At 55.8% G+C, this 19,382-nt stretch overlaps 1 protein-coding gene across 8 annotated transcripts in view; it reads right to left on the bottom strand.

The window, feature by feature from the left end:
- Positions 1-19,382, bottom strand: part of PDE4A (phosphodiesterase 4A) — a 49,763-nt gene that overhangs the window by 28,483 nt on the left and 1,898 nt on the right. The window contains exons 1-2 of one of the 8 annotated variants that reach the window (XM_043911484.1): positions 6,141-6,484; positions 2,623-2,628 (exon numbers count right to left, since the gene is read on the bottom strand). The exons of 2 other annotated variants lie outside the window; for them this stretch is intronic. In XM_043911484.1, coding sequence (XP_043767419.1) covers positions 2,623-2,628; positions 6,141-6,382 — 248 coding nt within the window. In that variant the 5' untranslated portion in view covers positions 6,383-6,484. Of the gene's footprint in view, positions 1-2,622; positions 2,629-4,703; positions 5,101-6,140; positions 6,485-16,897; positions 17,449-19,382 lie in introns of those variants that run through there. 5 more of the 8 variants (XM_043911476.1, XM_043911477.1, XM_043911479.1 and 2 more) reach the window with 5 other exon arrangements.

The following is a 19,382-nucleotide window of genomic DNA, read 5'->3' as shown; positions in this document are numbered from 1 at the left end:
TTTGGAGCTCTAACTTCTGATATCCTGGATTCATTCCCTGGTTGGGGAAATAAGATCTCACAAGTCATGGGCATGGCAAAAAAAAAAAGGGTATAACCCTTAAACATTTCTTCAAAGAAGACATACATATGGACAATAAACAGACAAGAATTGAGTGATGCTCAACATCACTGGTCATTAGGGAAAGTGAAGTGAAGTCGCTCAGTCGTGTCTGACTCTTTGCAACCCCGTGGACTGTGGCCCACCAGCCTTCTCCGTCCATGGGATTCTCCAGGCAAGAATACTGGAGTGGGTTGCCAGTTCCTTCTCCAGGGGATCTTCCTGACCCAGGGATCGAACCCAGGTCTCTCACATTGCAGGCAGACGCTTTAACCTCTGAGCCACCAGGGAAGCCCCTAACATCACTGGTCATTAGGAAAATGCAAATAAGAACCCCAATGAGATACCACCCATCAGGATGGCTATTATTTTAAAAAAAAGGAAAAGGAAAATAACAAGTGTTGGCGTGCATGTGGAGAAACTAGAATACTTATACACTGCTGGTGAGAATATAAAAAGGTGCAGCCACAGTAGAAAAGAGTTTGATAGTTCTGCAAAAACTTTTTTTTTTCTGACACTGATACATTTTATTTTTTTTAAATTTTTTTTCCATTTATTTTTATTAGTTGGAGGCTAATTACTTTACAATATTGTAGTGGTTTTTGCCATACATTGACATGAATCAGCCATAGGATAGCTCTGCAAAGACTTTTAAGTCTAGAACTACCATGTGATCCAGCTATACGCCTTCCAAGTACATATACCCAAAAGAACTGAAAGCTGGGGACTTCCCTGGCCGTCCAGTGGCTATGACTCCACACTTCCAATGCAGGGGTCCTGGGTTCGATCCCTGTCAGGGAACTAAATCCCACATGTGGCAACTAAAAGACTCAGCATGTGGCAACTAAGAGCCAGCGCAGCCAAATAAATACTTTTTTAAAAAAGGAAATTCTGACACAGGCTACAACATGCATGAACCTTGAAAACATCACACTAAATGAAATGTCAGACACAAACGGACAATATTGTACAATTCCACTTACATGAGGTCCCTGGAGGAGTCAAATTCATAGAAAAAAGAAAGTAGTATGGTAGGGGCCGCAGACTGGGGGAGGGGAATGGGAGTGTGTTCCATGGGGACAGACTTTCAGTTTAGGAAGATGAAAGTGTCCTGGCAATGGATGGCGGGGGAACAGTTGCACAACAATGTGTGTGTACTTAATGACACTAAATTGTACAGTCAAGTTAAACTGGTAAATTTCATTACATATATTTTACCACAATTAAAAAAAAAACCTTTCATGCAACACATACTAAAAAGGTTGAATTTTGGAAATTCCCTGGTGGTCCAGGGGTTAGGACTCAGTACTTTCACTGCCGGGGACCTGGGTTCAATCCCTGGTCGGGGAACTAAAGATTCCACAAGGAGCAGGGCACGGCCAAAGGGGGGGAAAAAAAAAAGTCGAATTTGAGTATATGTTAATTTTTTAAGTCAATTTAAAAAAAAAACAGGAGTAAAAATACTCTTCGATCATGACCTTGGGCCTTTGATGATAATGCCCATTTATTGAGCACCTGCTGTGTACTGAGTGCCAGGCTAGATCCTTTTAGATTTATAGGAACAATAAGGTGGTTGTTTAGTTGCTCAGTTGGTATCCGACTCTTTTTGCAACCCCCTGGACTACAGCCTGCCAAGCTCCTCTGTCCATGGGCTTTCCCAGGCAAGAATATTGGAGTGGGTGGCCACACCCTCCTCCAGGGGATCTTCCCCACCCAGAGATCGAACCAGCAGCACTTGGATTCTTTATCCCTGAGCCAACAGGGAAGCCCCAATAATAAGATACTCAGTATTGGCCTTGTGTCTGGTACTGTCTGTAATTTTGTGTGTTTGTCATTGATTTGCTTTTTATCTTCTGGCCACACCACATGGCATGTGGGGTCTTAGTTCCCTGACCAGTTCTTGAACCCATGTCCCCTGCCTTGGAAGCACGGGAGCTAATCTCTAGACAATCGGGGAAGTCCCCTCCTGGTACCATCGAAGTGCTTTGTACACATGAACTCAATCAGGTCTCCCACCAGTCCTGTGAGTTGGGTTCTATTAATGTCCTGGGTCACTATGGAGGCTGAGGTGCAGAGAGGGAGCGAGGGGCTGGTGGCCTTCCCTCCTGTGAACAAGGTCCCGTCTCCCAAGGCCCTGGCTGGATTTGGGGGCTCTGCTGAGTGCCATTGGGGAGGGGAGGAGACGGACACATACCTCCATCCTGAGGACCTCAGCCCCACCCCAGGAACTGAAGCTGCAGTTGGGGGAACTTGAGACCTAAGCCCAGAGGACACCCAGCTAGATTTGTGGGCAGATCCCACAGCCCCAGGGGGACTCGGCTCACGTAAGCAGGAGCCCAGAGGCTCAGATGGGAAGAAGAGGTTCTCTGGGGCCCTGCTGTTTGTGCTTCCAGGAGCAAATGTCCCCTGGGCTGTGGAAAGACAGAGGAGAGAAGATCAGGTGTGTTGAACAGCAGCCGGAGGGGGACAGAAAGTGTGTTTTGGGGGGCGGGCAGGTGTCTCAGCTACCCCTCAGAATCAGACCCAGAGCTGCCGGCACTCACTCCTCCCTGACCCGCCACTGCTCACGGTAGCCAGTCAGGCTGGAGGTGGGGCAGTGTCCCAGTGGGACCCAAAGCCGCAAACCAGAGTCAAGGGCAGCCAACAGGCCCTGACCTCACAGGCACATACCCAGACACTTCATCAGAAAGCAAACTGAAGGACTTCAGGGACTTCCCTGTTGGTCTGGTGCTTAAGACTTCCAATGCAGGGGGCGCAGGTTTGATCCCTGCTTGGGGAACTAACAGCCTACAAGCTGCACGGTGCGGCCAAAAAAAAAAAAAGGAAATGATTTGCCCAAGACTCTCCTTTGGACAGGCTGACCACTTGATGGCATTCAGATGGAGTTGCTACTTGCCTCTGCCTCTCTGAGGGCCCTGGGCCCGCCCACCTGGGCTCCTGGGGCATCAAATTGGGCCCCTGGAGGACTGGGCAGCCCAGGGACAGATCCAGGCTTCGGAGCTCTGCTGCACAGGCCGATTCGAAACAAACAAGCGGTGAAGGTGGAGGGGGCAGGAGAGGGGACACATCCCTGTTGGTCAGTCTCACAGCAATCACAGTAGCCAAGTGCTATCAAATGTCACATGCTAGGCACTCTGGTACGCCCAGACGGGTCCTCATGCCCCATTTTCCAAGATAGAAACTGAGGCACAAATAGGGTAAGTAACTTGGCTCATGGTAAAGCACAATTTGAACCAGGGCCACCGGGCTACAAGGCTGCTGCTCAGTAAATCACTGGGTGTCCATCTCCCCCAGGCAGGCCTGGCGTCTCCCCGGGCTCCCTGCCCCACTCCACCTGACTCCCTCACAAGAGGTGCCAGGCAGCCTTCATGGAAAGGCCTGGCATTTGCTTTGTGAAGGTCACACGGAGGTTGGGGGCGGGCGGCGGTGTGTGTCCGCCAGGCCGGCACACGGTGCCAGGTGACATCGCAGTTTGTGGGGCTGGTTTGCAAAGAGGGTCTGTATATGTGGGAGTCCAGGGGTGTGTGTGCGTGCTCTTGAGCCCCCATGTGCTTACACTTGTCTGTGTGGATCTGTGTGTATGTGCGGGTGTCTCTGTGCTGGAGTCTGCGTGGATCTGTGTGTCTAGGTGTGTGTGACCTTGGGAGAGGGTACTTGTCTGCTGCTTGTGTGTTGTGATTGTCCCCGACTCCTCAGGGGGTATGAGGCGTGAATGCTCCTGTGTGTAACAGAGAGCAGGTGGAAATCGGTCCTGAGTGTGTGCTGCAGTGCGAGTGTGCTCCTGCAGTCAGTGTAGTGAGTGCAAGGGGGTGTGAGACCTGGGTTTCTGTGGTGTGTTTGTCACCACGGCCACGGCTCACTTGTGCTCCATCAGCCAGAAGACAGACCTTGCACAGACCACACCAGGTGACCTCAGTTACCCTGTGTGGGGCTGTGTCTGTGTTTGTGTCTCATGTGGCTGCATTTGTGGACTGTGTGCATCCATGTGGGAGAACCTGTGTGTGTCTGGGTGTCTGAAGGGGTCGATTCAGTGGAGCCAGAACAAGACTGGAGTACTCTGAGAATTCTGAGAACCTAGAGACCACGTCTCTGCCCCAGTGCTGTCCAGCAGATTCTAAATGCCCCCCTACCCCAGGAGTTCCAGCAGGAACCTCCTCCCCACCCCCACCCAACTTGGTTTTCAAGCCTGGCAGCCCAGCAAGGAAGGAGAGAGGGTAAGGCTGGAGGCACTGAGCAGACGGGCCAGAGGGACCTGGCTTGAAGCCAGTGGCCTGGGAGTGGAGCCCAGGTGACGCGGGACACCCATATTTGCTGCCAGGGTGAATGCCAGAAGCCCAGGTTTAGGGGCACAAGGAGCGTGGAGGAATCCTGGGTAGGTGGGAAGCGGGCAGGACCCAGCACCCATTCTGGAGGCCACCACCTGCAGGAAGCCCTAGGCAACACCCAGACAGTTTAGGGCCAGAGAAAGAGGGTGAGGCTCCAGGCAGAAACTAAGAACCACTTTGGGGACTCCCCCAAGGCAGACTGCTCCCTGCACCCCTCCCCACACAAAACACTCAGAGCCCTCCAACGGCAAAGGAGGGGACTGGCCGCGGGCCACCCACCTGACAGATCTGCCTGGAGGGTACCAACAGGTGTCCTCTTCGCTGAAGGAGAAGTGGACCAGTGACTCGGGGCCCGCGGGAGGCAGTGCCAAGGCAGGGGGCCGGGGCCGGACCCGGGGTGCCGCACTGGAGCGCATGAGTGCCAAGCGCCTTCGGCATGCGCATGGGGACGACCGCGCGAGGTGGCACGCACTGCTCGCCAGGCCCGAGGTGTTTGCGGCGGCTACTGCCGGCGCCGCCTCCACACCCGCCCTCCCGGTGACCCCCCCAGGGACGTCCCCGGGAGTTCGGGCGTCCCCTCGTCCACTGCTCCGGGGAGGGCTCCGCGCCTGCCTCCTCCCGCGGGGGGGCCTTGCGGAACTCTGCGCATACTTCCCGCTTGTCTCCCTTCCCCCGGGCCTCGGAGGGTGCCCCAGGCTCCGGTTTCCCGGGCTCCGAGCCCGCCTCTGACCCCGCCTTCTCTCCCGCTTCCCTGACGTCGAGCTGGGCCCGCTGGAGGTCTCTGAACGCCGCGTGTCCCCGGGGGGGAAACGACTTGCTCGCGGGTGCAGGACGGGGTCCGGTGACCAAACCCGGGAGAGGGGCGATGGATGCGGGGGAGGAAAAGTTGGGGGCTTGGGGGCGGCGCAGAGGTGAAGATAGAGACACTGAGAGAAACCGGGAGACAGGCACTGATTGCCCCCACCACACCCTTTCCAACCCCAAGCTGGGCTGCCAGGGACCTCGACCCCCTCCTCCTAATCGTTCCCCGCCCCATCTCTTCCCCAAGTCCAGACGCCGGGCCACCTCCTGTCCCTGCGGTGTCCTCAGCCTGCGTCCCCGGACTCGGGTTCTAAACAAGTTGCAGGCCTGAGAGTAGGGAGGACGATGGGGGCTCAGGAGAAGCCCCCCAGAGTCAGCCCCGCGCCTACCTCCGCTGCCAATCTGCAGTTGCCAAGACAAATGGGACACCGGAGAGTCACACCGGATGTGGCCTCCCGGCTCCGCACCCCGCAGGCTTCCCGCCCCCGCGGCCCACCCTGGGTCTGGGTACAAGGGAACTTTCATTTGCTCTCTTTGTGCCTCTTGGCAAGACAGCTACTACAGGGCAGCGCTGGCCCCATTTCACAGGCCGTTCCACTAAGGATAACACAACCCAACGCACGCTCCCAGATCATCCTGGGTGGCAGGTGGGCTCCACTCGGCCCCAAAGCCCGACCACAACGTCAGGCCTGCACAGGAAGTGGGAGGCACGTGGCGTTTATTGAGCGCCTACTGCATGCCTTATCAGATGTCTCCACGGCAACCCTGACGGGGCAGAGATGATTTTTATCGCTGCCCTGTGACGGAAGAGGAAAAAGTGAGGCTGAGCGAGCTAGTTGCGAACCCCAGAACCCGCGGCTCGCGCCTGATGGCCAGGGTGGGGACTCGAACCCACAGCCACCGGCGCGCACTTACCCGGCCCACGCCTGGCGGCCCAAATCCTGAAAGCCACGGAGAAGTCGAAGGCGCCTGCGGAAAGTTGGGGACGGGCTGGCAAAGAAGACCGGCGAGGCAGGCGGAGAACGTGGGCGGCGGGGCGCGCGCGGGGCGAGGGGCTCGGGCAGGAACGCCTCGTCCTCGGTGGCTGCCGCTGCCGCCGCCGGGAAGGCCTCCAGCTGTCGTTCAGGGATGCGGCCCAGGCCGCGCGGCCGCGCCATGGCCTCGGGGGGCGCGGGGCGGCCCCGCCTCGGCGGGCGCTGGAGAGCAGCGCCGCCCGCCCCGCGCGGCCCACGCAGGCCGGCCGCCCTACCCCGGGGCCCACGGGCCCCTCCCCTCCCGGCCGCCTCGGCCCTTCCGGCTATGCGCTGGGGCCGCCCCTGGGGCGGGGCGGGCCAGGGGCCCCCACGCGGCCGCGACGGGGACACCCCACACACCCCGGGGGCCTCCGCAGTTCCCCTGACGTCCTTACAATCTCCGGAAGTGTCTATACAAACTCTGGGGATGCCCCCTAGATTTCTGGGGTGCGCTCGCACACCTCCCACGATGTTGAGAGGCCCCACAGACCTCAGGGGCCTGAGACTGAGAGCCCCAGTATCCCAGGGAGTGCCCCTACTATCCCTGAGATGTCCCCACACAACCCAGAGATACCCCCCAAATTCCTGGGTTCCCCCACAAAATCCAGAGATGACTCCCATAGACCCACAAACACATTCATAGCCCCCCTGATGTCTGTTCTTTGTTCATGAGACATCCCCACAACGCCCAGGGGCACCCCAAGAATCCCAGGATGCACCCACAAATATCAGAGGTGCTTTGAGAGCCCAGGAGAAACCCCTTCAGATCCCAGAACAATCTCTATGGTTCCTCAAATGCCCACCAAACCCCCTAGAGCATTCCCACCAACCCTGCGTCACGCCGAGACCCTCCAGACACCCCCAAGAAACCCCCACAGCTAGAGCATTCCCACAGATCCACATGAAGGCCTCCCAAATCCCAGGGTCCCTCACAGACCCCAGGAATGTTTCCACAGTCCCTCAGATTTCCCACCCCCATAGCTCCACATCACCCTTGAGATGCCTCTAGTGCCAAGACCCCAACATAAACTCAGGGATGCCTTATGATTCAGGGGATGTTTCCATAACCATGGGGATGCCACCAAAATCCTGGGGTTCCCCATGGACCCCAGGGGCACAAGTAGATTCCTCCATAGCTCCTAAGACAGTCCTGCAACCCTGTGCTACCCCTGGAATCCAAGATGTACCCACAATCCTTGGGGCAGCCCCAGAATATCCCCCACAGCCTCCGAGACATGCCTCATAACTCGTAAGACACCCCTCAGAAGCTCTGAGTGTGCTCACAGCCCCCAGACACTCCTAAGGCTCCCCCAGTCCTGCCACTCCTTAGACTCTCTGAGGTACTCTTTAGAATCAGGGCCCCCTCAGCTCATGAGGTGGCTCCAAGAACCTGACCTCCCCTCAGCAGTGACTTCCGTGGGGCCCAGTGGTGGTGGCTTTGCATGTGCAGTCACTGTGACTCTGTTGCGGTGGCATATTATCCCCTTTCACAGATGAGGAAACTGAGAGGTGAAGATTCTTGAATAAAGTCAGCTCCGCCTCTGCTCAGTCGCTTCAGCCATGTCCGACTGCGACTCCATGGACTATAGCTGCCAGGCTTGTCTGTCCATGGGATTCTCCAGGCAAGAATACTGGAGTGGGTTGCCATTTCCTTCTCCAGGAGATCTTCCCGGCCCAGGGATCAAACTCAGGTCTCCTGCATCTTCTGCATCGGCAGGTAGATTCTTTATATACTGAGCCATCTGGGAAGCTTGAAAATCAGCTAACTAGTTATAATTCCAATGCCTACCCGACCTGTCTGTGACTCTTTGGGGTTAGGGAAGGGGGAGAAGTTTGTTTAAAATAAGAAAATGGACATGAAAAGATGCTCAACATCACTCATTATCAGAAATGCAAATCAAAACCACAATGAGGTACCATTACACGCCAGTCAGGGTGGCTGCTATCCAAAAGTCTACAAGCTGGAGAGGGTGTGGAGAAAAGGGAACCCTCTTACACTGTTGGTGGGAATGCAAACTAATACAGCCGCTATGGAGAACAGTGTGGAGATTTCTTAAAAAAATGGAAATAGAACTGCCATATGACCCAGCAATCCCACTTCTGGGCATACACACCGAGGAAACCAGATCTGAAAGAGACACGTGCACCCCAATGTTCACCACAGCACTGTTTATAATAGCCAGGACATGGAAGCAACCTAGATGCCCATTGGTAGACGAATGGATAAGGAAGCTGTGGTACATATACACCATGGAATTATTACTCAGCCATTAAAAAGAATTCATTTGAATCAGTTCTAAGGAGATGGATGAAACTGGAGCCCATTATACAGAGTAAAGTAAGCCAGAAAGATAAAGACCATTACAGTATACTAACACATATATATGGAATTTAGAAAGATGGTAATGATAACGCTATATGCAAAACAGAAAAAGAGACACAGATGTACAGAACAGACTTTTGGACTCTGTGGGAGAAGGCGAGGGTGGGATGTTTCGAGAGAACAGCCCCGAAACATGTATATTATCTAGGGTGAAACAGATCACCAGCCCAGGTTGGATGCATGAGACAGTGCTTGGGCCTGGTGCACTGGGAAGACCCAGCGGGATCAGGAAGAGAGAGAGGTGGGAGGGGGGATCGAGATGGGGAATACATGTAAATCCATGGCTGATTCATGTCAATGTATGACAAAAACCACTACAATATTGTAAAGTAATTAGCCTCCAACTAATAAAAATAAATGAAAAAATAAATTAAAAAAAAAAAAAAGAAAATGGGGCAAATCTCTATTTTAAATCTAAATCATCTCTGTGAATCTCTCTCCTTTCTACCTGTTGGGTCCGAAGTCAAGGGGCCCAAAGCTGGACTACCTAGGCTTGAGTCTGGCCTCCAGTATTTCTTAATCACCTGATCTTGAGCCAGTCACTTCATTTCACTGAGCCTCAGTTTCCCCACCTGTAAAATGGGTTCAATAGCATGACACACCTCATGGATGGACATGTAAAAGGCTCAGAGAAGTGTCTGGACATAATAAGCACTAACTGAATGTTAGTTACCTTTTCTTTTTTAAAGTTTGCTCCAACTACAAAGCGCTGGGGCAGCTGGTGACACTTCAGGGAATTTTGAAGGGCTGATCCTCAGAACAAGCGGTCCTGGCAGCTGGTAGGGCCTTACCCGAAAATTCCTCCACCAGGGCAGCAAGGCTCATGACTGCCCACACCAAAATTTGTTCCCGAGTCCAAGCTTGGACTTCTCGTCACACAACAGGCCAGTAAATCAAGAGATGAGTTGTTGGGGCGAGAAATATTGACATTATTTGGAAAGTCAGCAGGCCAAGAGGATGGTGCTCTTGCCCCAAAGAACCATCTAGCAATGATTATTATTAGATAAACATTTATGGAGAGCTTATAATGTGTAAGCCGTGCATTAACCAGAGGATATAGACAATGGTTATGATGATAATGATGATATAGCAGCTAACCTTCAGAATGCTTTGTGTGCATTCACCGCCTCTAGCTATGATCTCATTTAATTTTCACAAAACACCCATGAAGTGACACTAGTGTCCCATTTTATAGATGGGAAATCTCAGTCTTGGAGAAAAACAACCTGCTCAAAGTCACACACCCAATAAGTGGCTGAGCCAGGCTCTAGGTCAGTGGCTGTCTCTATTTCATGACTGCCCCCGAGTGCCTTTTTAATTATTTATTTCTATTTTTTTTTTTTTTTTTGCCATACTGCATAGCATGTGGGATCTTAGTTCCACAACCAGGAATTGAACCCATGCCACCTGTACTGGAAGCGTGGAGTCTTTTTTGCTGTTGTTGTTGCAGTCCTGGGGCTTCGTTGCCATGTACTGGCTTTCTTTACTTGCTGTCAGTGGGAGCTACTCTCTACTTGTGGTCACAGGTTTCTCCTTGCGGCGGCTTCTCTTGCTGGGGAGAGTGGGTTCTAGATCGCAGGCTCAGTAGTCGTGGCACACGGACTTAGCTGCTCTGCGGCATGTGGAATCTTCCTGGACCAAGGATCAAACTTGTGTTCTCTGGATTGGCAGGCGGATTCTTCACCCCTGGTGCTGTGGGTGCTCAGTCTCCTGAGTCATGTCCGACCGCTTGCAACGCCATGGACTGTAGCCCGCCAGGCTCCTGTGCCCCTGGGGATCCTCCAGGCAAGAATACTGGAGTGGGTTGCTGCCAGGGAAGTCCTCCTGAGTGTCTTTTTAGATGCTCCCCTCCCCCCACAGTTGCCTCCTCCATGTAATCATGTTAATGGCATAGATATGCTATATATCTATTTATATACTGGGTGTACATCCAGGCTTTATACATAGAGCCTTTTTTCACAGATCCGCTCCAAGAACCAAATTTCACCCCCGTGGAGGCGATATCGCCTTGTTGGGAATGCAGGGTTTCCCTATCTTGACACAACTGACATTTAGCACCTCTGATTCTTTGTCCCGGGGGGCAGTCCTATGAGACAGTAGCAGCAGCATAAAGTCCAGTGCCTCCCCTCTAGATGCCAGGAGCAGCCCCCACACCCAGTCAGGAAGACTGAAATGCCCCCAGCCATGGCAAATTGTCCCTGCTTTGGAACTGTTGCTGTAAACCCACTAAGACCCATGCCCTGGCCACCAGGATCCTTCAGTCCAAGTACAAACAAAAAGGAAGGGCCTTCATACTTACCTGCCCTCAGGGTTCCCTGCATTGTTTTGCTGATTCTTCAAACCAGACTTTGAGAAAATAGGGTTCACACTAGGCCCATTTCAGAGATGGGGAAGTCAAGCCCACCAATTCCCTGGTGATCCAGTGGCTAAGACTCTGCACTGCCAATGCAGGGGGATCAGGTTTGATTCCTGGTCAGGGAACTAGATCCCCCATGCCGCAACTAAAAAGATCCTGTGTGCCTCAGCTAAGACCTGGTGAAACCAAATAAAAATAAGTGTTAAAAAAAGAGAGAGAGAGATGGGGAAGCTCAAGCCCCAGAAAGGGAAGTGACTTGGCAGCAGGCACTCAGCCTGGAAGGAGCACAGCTTGATTATGATTTTTTTTTTTTTTTTAACCACACCACACAGCTTGTAGGGTCTCCCACCAGGGATCGAACCCTGGTCCCTAGCAGTGAATGCACCAAATCCTAATCACCGGACCACCAAGGAATTCCCTCAATTATGTGCTGAGTTGTCTGATTCGGAGACTGGAATTCTGCCCAACAGGGCCTTCATGCTTCAGTTTCCTTCCAGCCCTTTGATCTTTGATCCTTCCTAGGAAGCCAGATATACACTGAGGTCTAGGGACTTCCCTGGTGGTCTAGTGGCTAAAAGTCCGTGCTCCCAATGCAGGGTTCCTGGCTTCAATCCCTGGTCAGGAAACTAGATCTCACATGATGCAACTAAGACCCAGCACAGCCAATGAAATTAATAATATTCAAAATAAATAAACAGGTCTAAAGCCAGCCCTGACCCTGACCTACAAGGCCCTACATGAGCTGCTCCATCACCTCTCGCCTCATTTCCTTCCAGCACCCCTTGCTCTGTGCCAGCCACACCTGCCCTCCATGTTTTTCCTCCAGCATGTAAAACAGGTTCCTACCTCAGAACCTTTGCTGTTCCCTCTGCTTGTTACCCTCATAGCATCTTCTCTCACTTCATTTAGGTCTCTGCTCAAAAGTCACCTCCTCAAAGAGACCTTCCCTGACTTCAGGGTCCCTCTTCTCTTCATGTCCCATTGTCACCATCTGAAATTACTGAATGCCTTTCTGTGCTATTACCTCCTCACTGGCTACTCTGAGAACTCCAGGATGGCAGGACTGGGTCCATTGCATTCTTCACCACAGCCTGAAGATGCTCAATCAGTGTTTGTGGAATGAATGGCCCTGTTGCACATGAGGAAACTGAGGCTCAGATAAGGGAAATCCTTTATTGAGGTCACACAGTGAGTCAAGAGCAAAGGCTGGATTTGGGTTCTTACGAGTAAGAAAACAGCAGGCTCTGATGTACCCCCCAAACTCTCTCCTCACCCTGAAATCTGCAGTTCCCCAAGGCCCTAGTTTCTTCCTACTCAGAAGAGCTTGCTGGTCAGCGAGGGGGCACCCTGGCAGCCAGGATGTGAGGTTTGGGGGATGCCCCCTTTCTCTCTCTCTACTGAGGAAGTGCGTTTTGAGGAAGTGCAAGTTCTCAAAACACCAGCTCCAGACTGCATGGCCCCACTGTCAGCCAGCTCAGCCTTACCACAGCCCTACCCAGATCTACCCAGGGCAGATCTTTTTCAGCCCCCGTTTACTGAACAGGAAACTGAGGCACAGAGAGCCATGATGCTGGTCCCAGGTCACACAGCGAGCCGCCTACTGGTCTGGAGTCTCGGAGACCTGGTTTTTAACCTCAGTTCTGCCTTGCCCGTGACCTTGGGCAAATCACTTATCTCTCGGTTTCCTCGGCAGGAATGCAAAGCCAAAATGCCGGGAGTTAAAACGCAGGTTGGTGTTGGGAGGCCGTCGCATAGGCATCGGCTTGGGCCAGGGTGCGCGGGGGCGAGCCGGGAACTCCGCGTCCTCAACTTCGCCGCCAAATTCCTCTGCATCCGCCAGGCGGCTGTCTCCACCACGCTCGGCCCCGGGTGGAGGATGGAGGTGGGAGCCTGGTCTCAACCTTGGGTGGGCGAGGACCTCACTCGCGAGCCTGCGGTCAGCCGGCCTGGCGCCCGCTCTCCGGGGCGCTCAATATACATGCAATAATAATCCGGGGGCTCCGCAGCAGTGGCGGCGGCGGCGGCGACTTTGCTCGACTCGCGGGAACGAAGTCCCGGGGGCAGGTCCGGACTCGGAGCTCATACTCAGCCTGTGCCTCCCTTGTCACCCAGCAGAGGGCGCGCGGAGGGCGGGGCGCGAAGAGAAACCTGCTCTCAAAACACACACGCAGGGATGTGGGGGCGCCAGGGACTGGGGGAGGCGAAGCCCCCAGTGGAAACCACTGGCCAGAGAGGACCCCAATCCGGCTTCGTCCAACCCCTCCTGGGACCAGGCAGCGCCCTCTCGACAGGGAGCATCTGGAGGTACCCAAAAGGGGTCTCTACGCTGGCCTCGCACCCATTTCCGACAAGTCCCCCCACCTCACCACCAGAGTCCTCTTCTTCCCGCTCCATCTGCTTCTTGACAGATCGTGGTGGTGCCATGACTCAGCCCCACAGGGCGCCGGGAGCGCAGGCTCTTACATTCCCAGGTCTGGAGGGGGGTTGCGCATGCCATCGCAGATGGAGGCTGGAGTGCCCTCTCTTTGGAGGTGCCTGTGATTCAAGTCTAGAGGGCTCTCCGGATCCCTTTTTCAGTGGCTGCATGAACTCTAATGTGGGTAGCGCTGGAATCCCGCCTGTGTGCACCATTTCTGGGGAACTGAGCTGGCTGAATGCCCATTTCTAAGGAGTGCAGTTCCCACTGGCGGCCTCTCAGTTTCCCCTTCTTCCTTCTGCCTGGGGGTGGGGGAGGATGCTGGCACCAGTGCCCTCCCTCCAATCACTGGAGGCTGCACAGGCCCACAGTGAAACAGAAACCTGAGGCCCTGCCGGGATGTGGTTGAGGTTCCTGTTGTTCCCTCCCATACTAGAGGGGCAAGCTTCCCTGGTGGCTCAGATGGTAAAGAATCTGCCTGCAAGGCAGAAGATCCAGGTTTGATCCCTAGGTTGGGAAGATCCCGTGGAGAAGGGAATGGCAACCGACTCCAGTATTCTTGCCTGGAGAATTCCATGGGCAGAAGATCCTGGTCAGCTAGTCCATGGGGTCCCAAAGAGTCGGACATGACTGAGCGACTAACACATACTAGAGGAGCAGGGTCTACCTAGGTCCCAGCTCCTCTCCCAAATCCCGGTCCCTGAGTGACTACCTACCAAGCACTTGCTGTATTAAGTCCCTTACACACATCCCCAGTCTCACAGAACTCTCAAAATGAGCCCTACAGGGGACCTTCCTGGTGGGCCAGTGGCTAAGATTCTGCACGTCCAATGCAGGGGGCCTGGATTTAATCCCTGGTCAGGGAACTGGATCCCAAATGCTGCAACTAAGATCCAGCACAGCCAAATTAATTAATTAAATATTTTTTAAAAATGACCCCAGGTGGTCCAGAGGTTAAGAATCCACCTTCCGATGCAGGTGACACAGGTTTGGTCCCTGGTCGGGGAACTGGGATCCCACATGCTGTATGGGCAGCTAAGCCCAAGAGCCACAACTAGAGAGACGTCCTTGCACTGCAAGGACTTGAAGCAGCCAAAAATAAATAAATGTATTTTTTTTCAAATGACCCCCACAAGGCAGTTCCAGGAACAGCCTTGCTGTGCACATGGGGAAACTGGGGCTCAGAGAGGGCAAGACACTTGTGCCAGGATGCACAGGAATCAGAGGGGACCTGCATTGGAATGAATCAGCTCTGCCATTTCCTGGTTGTGTGAACCTAGGTAAGAAGAAGAACTGGCTTTGCCCCTCTGGGCCTCTGCTTCCCATGTGTCCAACAGGAATACCTCATGGGTCACTGGAGATGAAGTGTGGAAAAGTTCCCGGCATGGAGCCCAAGAGCAAGCCATTATGAGTTGGATGCCACTAAGATAATGATGGTTATTATCACTCAGCCATTGTCCCAAGAGAGTCAGCACCCTAGAGACCAGGGTAGGAGGAATCTCTGGGGCCTAAAAAGGGAACAACGCTCTGTTCCTATTGTACCCCACCCCCTTGTGGGTGTCTCAGGACAGTGACCTGAGCCAGTTTGGCAAGTTGCCCCTGGTCTTTGGCATTTCCTGTTGATTCCAGCTTTGTTTTCCTTCAATTCCCTCTGGGAAATAGCAGGCTGTGAGTACTGGATCTATGACACTTGCTTCCTGGGATGGGGTCAGGGATGCTGAGGCTGGGGTGTGCCCTGAATGAAGGTGGGTGGGTGATCTAGAGGCTGAGGTGCCAGCTGGAGGTCCCCAGAGACGGCCAGAATAGGAGGGTCCCAGCCTAGAGGGGCCTCCCTCAGGAACGCTGGGAGAGGCCCGAACCTGACTGTCCCAGGGATGTTCCAAACTCCCATGGGACTCAGACAAAGCACAGAGCCAAAGCCATGAGTCACACATGTCACCAGGGCACAAGGTCAGATGCTAGAGCATCATAGGAACACCAGGCAATTAGAGCTCGGCACGCCAGGCAGTCGGAAGCACACCCCAAAAGTCAGAGCGCCAACACCCACACACGGGGCACACAAGCAGCCTAGAGCAATGTCTCAGTCACAGTGTCCCAGGGAGCACGGACGTCCTGTTGACACGATCACATGGCCCCCAGGAGTATACACATCACAGGGCAGCCATCACTGCATCCCAGAGACACTCCGTCACCATCACTGCCCTATAGTCACTCTGTCTTAATGACGGTCCCAGGAGTCTGTTCCGGGTCTGTCACCATCCCTGCCCCAGAGACACACCATCACCTTGTCGTAATCACTGTCCCAGGAGCAGACAGTCACTCTGTGACAGTCACCATGTCTTACGGGCACGCTCAGTCAGTGACACAATCGCAGTGTCCTGTGAGCACATACAGCCATGCTGTGACAATGACAGTGTCCCAGTAACACGCACAACCCTGCTGCCATAATCCCAGCATCCCAGGGGCACACACAGTCACCCTGCAAAGTCACTGTGCCCCAGGGCTACATGAAGTCACCGTCACAGTCACTGTACCAGAAGCACATAGCCACATAAGCACAGACCCGGAAGCACACACAGTCATAGGGTCCCCCATCACCAAGTCCCTGAAGCACACAAGTCACACAGCCAACAATCACTGTCCTGGGAGCACGTAGTCAGCATGTCACAAACTACACTATCCTGGAAGCATGCACAGTTATGCTGTGGCAGACAGTCACAGGACCCCAGAAACCCAGGCAGAGCATGCAGCCACGGCTGGCCATTCCCAATAGCTGGACGACCAATTCAGGTCAATGAGAGGGTACCCAACACACCTCATCACTGTCACCAGAGGAGGCAGGGACTCCCTCACCCTGTGTTGGGACTATGCACCCCCTGAATACTGCTCCTTCCCTCTAGGCAGCTACTGAACCCTAACATTCCTGCCCTGAGATGGGGCTCCCACATAGCGCACAGCCCCCCAACACAGGGCTCCCTCAGAGGCCCCCTTTAGATTACTGACCCCCGCTGCAGTGCAAGTCCAGGAATCCCGCTCCCAATAGGCTCTTGCCGGCTCTAGAAGGACTCTGAGAGCTCTCCAGTCTGCAGGAAGCATTGTTGTCCTAGAAGGCACCCCCTGCTACAGAGTTCTCCAACATAATGAATCTAGCCCTTAAAACAGCGTCCCCAGGAAAGCCCGGTCAAGTGGTTCCCAGCCTAGCCATTGTCCTGCTCTGTCACCGTAGACAGCTAAAGTTGCAGCCTTCAACTAAAATCCCCGTTAACAACACACACAGCATGGCGCCTCCTAAGTTGACCCCAGGATCAGCTTCAGTTGGACGCCTCGCTCGCGGAGCACGATCAGGGGGCCCAGGTCCTGGACGCCCCCGCAGAACTCCCCTTCGGTCCCCGTCAGTCACACTGACCCCACCCGCAGCACAGCGCCCCCTGCGGTCAGTGGGGAGAGTTGCGTCCTCTCTGCGCGCCTATCCGCTCCGCGCGCGTCCGCAGCTCGTAGTCTTACCGCCTGCAGCTGCCTCCGCCCGCGCTGCCGCCGCCGCTGCCGTGAAAGGACGAGGGCCAGGACATGCGGGATGTGCGCAGGCCGGGCCGGTCGCCGGTGTCCACGGCGTCGGCGCGCTCTATGGGCCGGTGTGGCGGCCGCTCTGGCTCAGCGCGCTCCGCGCTGTCCGAGTAGCCGCGCTGCTGGATACGGATGGGGGTCCGCGGCTGCCGCCACAGGTGCTGGGGGGGCGGCTTCAGGGTGGCCTGGCCCTCCCGGGGCCCAGGCAGAGACAGAGACAGGCTCCTCTCCGAGGGGACGGCCGGGGGCTCCATGGCCCCGGCCCCCACCTGCACCCCAGGGGGCCCTGGCCTCTCCAAAATGCACCCTGTTCAGCTGCGCGCGAGCTGATGCGCCCGGGGTCCCGCAGGTGCGCCTGGCCTCGGTGGGGCCATGGCGTCCCGGGGAGAGACCCGGGGGCGCTGCGGGCGGATCGCCCCCGGGCCGGGCGCGGAGGCTTCCTGTCAGCGCCTTGGCTCTCCGCTCGGTGCTCGGCAGCGCTCTCGGCGTTCAGCGTCCCGCTCGGAACCAGCCCAGGCTCCCCCGCCCCGTCCCGCCTCTCCCCGCCCCGCGCCCGCCGCGGCTGTCAGCACCGCCCCCCTCCTCCTCCGTCCGGGCCAGTGGGGGGCAGCCACCCAAGGAGGGGGCCCTTCCCGCCCACGCAAAGCCCCGCTCCCCGCGGGGAGGGGGAGCCGGAACTCGGCTCTCTCCAGAGCGCCCAGCCTTAGCCGCGGTGCACACGGGTACCAAGGAGTTAAACGGTTAATCCGATCATGAAGGAGACACCCGACTGGTTGCCGGTGTGTCAGTCAGTCTGTCCATCATGGTGGGGGCGGAGCCCAGTGCGGACTTGTCCTCGCCGCTACCCCTGGCCAGGGGGAGCTGGTGAGGAGTGGTCCCGGTAACACGGACGCGGTCCCTGCAGCGGGCTGCGACGGTGTTCGGGGAGTCTCCTGTTGGTGGGTCGCGGGATGGCGATGGTGTGTGCCCGGGGCGGGATGTGCGCGCACGTGGCCTCTTCCGAGGGTTTGTCTGTGTTTTCGTTGTCTGCTCGAAGTGTGTGCGCGCACGTGGTTGGCTGCTGCGATCTGCCTGTTTATCTGGATTTCGCTGTGCGTGTATCTGCGTGTCTGTGTCTGAAGGAAGTGTGTGCACGTGTGCTGCCTGTTTGGAGGGTGTGCGCCTCCATAGGGTCTGTTCTGGTGGCCTGGGAGCTGTGCCTGTGTTCCCACGCGATTGGGTGTGTGAGTAATGTGGTCGGTCCGCGCTTGCGGAGTTTTGCACTCGACTCTGCCTCTGTTGTTTGACTGGTGTCTGAGAGAGTCAACCTGTGTTGGTGTGTGTGTGTGTGTGTGTGTGGTCGACCTGGGGCCGCTTTGAGGTGTTTCCCTTTGGTTTCTGTGTGGCTCCGGGAGGATACCCGGTGGCTGATACCCCGACTGCCCGCCCACCGCTCTGTGCGTCGCTGCCTCTTCTAAAGAGCTTCTGCAGGAGGTAAACTGAGGCAGGTCCCGGGCAGCCGCGGGACGCACTCCCGTGCCCTTTTCAGGCGAGTAAACAGCCGCGCCTCCTCCCCGCTGCCCCCGCCGGCAGAGCCCCCCTTCCGGAACCTAAATCGGGAGTCGCCGTGACTCACGCTCCCGCCTCCCCCAGCGCCGCGCCGAGCGCGAGCGAGCAAAGAGCTAGCGGGATCCGAGAGCCCTCCCTTCCCCCCGCCCCGGCCCGGGGCCGAGCCCTGGTGAAGGAGGCTGCGGGGCAGACAGCCGTGCACACACCCCTGTGCCCCATCCCCCGCCCGGGCCCCGGGCCGTTGCGCGCTCGGATTAAGGAGCTCGGAAGCCAGTCCACGAAATCAGGCCCCGCCCCCGTGCGCCCCCCTCAAGGGCTCCCCCGGGCAGGCCGTGCCGTCTGCCACCGCCCTCCCTCCGCACTGTTCTTATTAAAAAAAAGAGAGAGAGAGAGAGAAAGCTCCAACCCCCACAGCCGCTTTTCTCCCTGCCAGAGGGGGCTCCAGGCGTGGGCGAACGCGGAGCTAGAACCGCCCTGCCATTAGCAGCCGCTGAATGTCCCAGAGGCCAGAACTCTGTCCCCCACTTCTCTCGGGGACCCTCCCCACAAGTGCATACCCAAAAAAGGCTTCTAGGGGATCCATAAGGGCTGTGGGTCCTCCCCAGATCACTTGAGCGTCTTGGGTTGGACCAAATTCTTGGGGCAGGGGTGCTGTTGGGTTGGTCAAAGCTCAGAGTGGGGTAAATGGCGGGGGGGGGGGGGGGTTACAGCGGGGGTGGTAGAAAAAGGAAGGCCCAAGGCAGTGAGTGGGCCAGAGCAGGTCACTGGATCTGTGGCCCGAAGGAGGCTAGAGGGATTTGGGGGGGGGGGGGTCATTAAGCCATTTGGAGAGGAGAATGACAGTCACTTCTTCCCTCATCTGGAAATGAATCACTGT

Source organism: Cervus elaphus, chromosome 9, assembly GCF_910594005.1.
Source record: "Cervus elaphus chromosome 9, mCerEla1.1, whole genome shotgun sequence".
NCBI lineage: Eukaryota > Metazoa > Chordata > Mammalia > Artiodactyla > Cervidae > Cervus > Cervus elaphus.
Note: the sequence above shows the minus strand (reverse complement) of the source record. Positions and strands in the feature narration are given on the sequence as shown.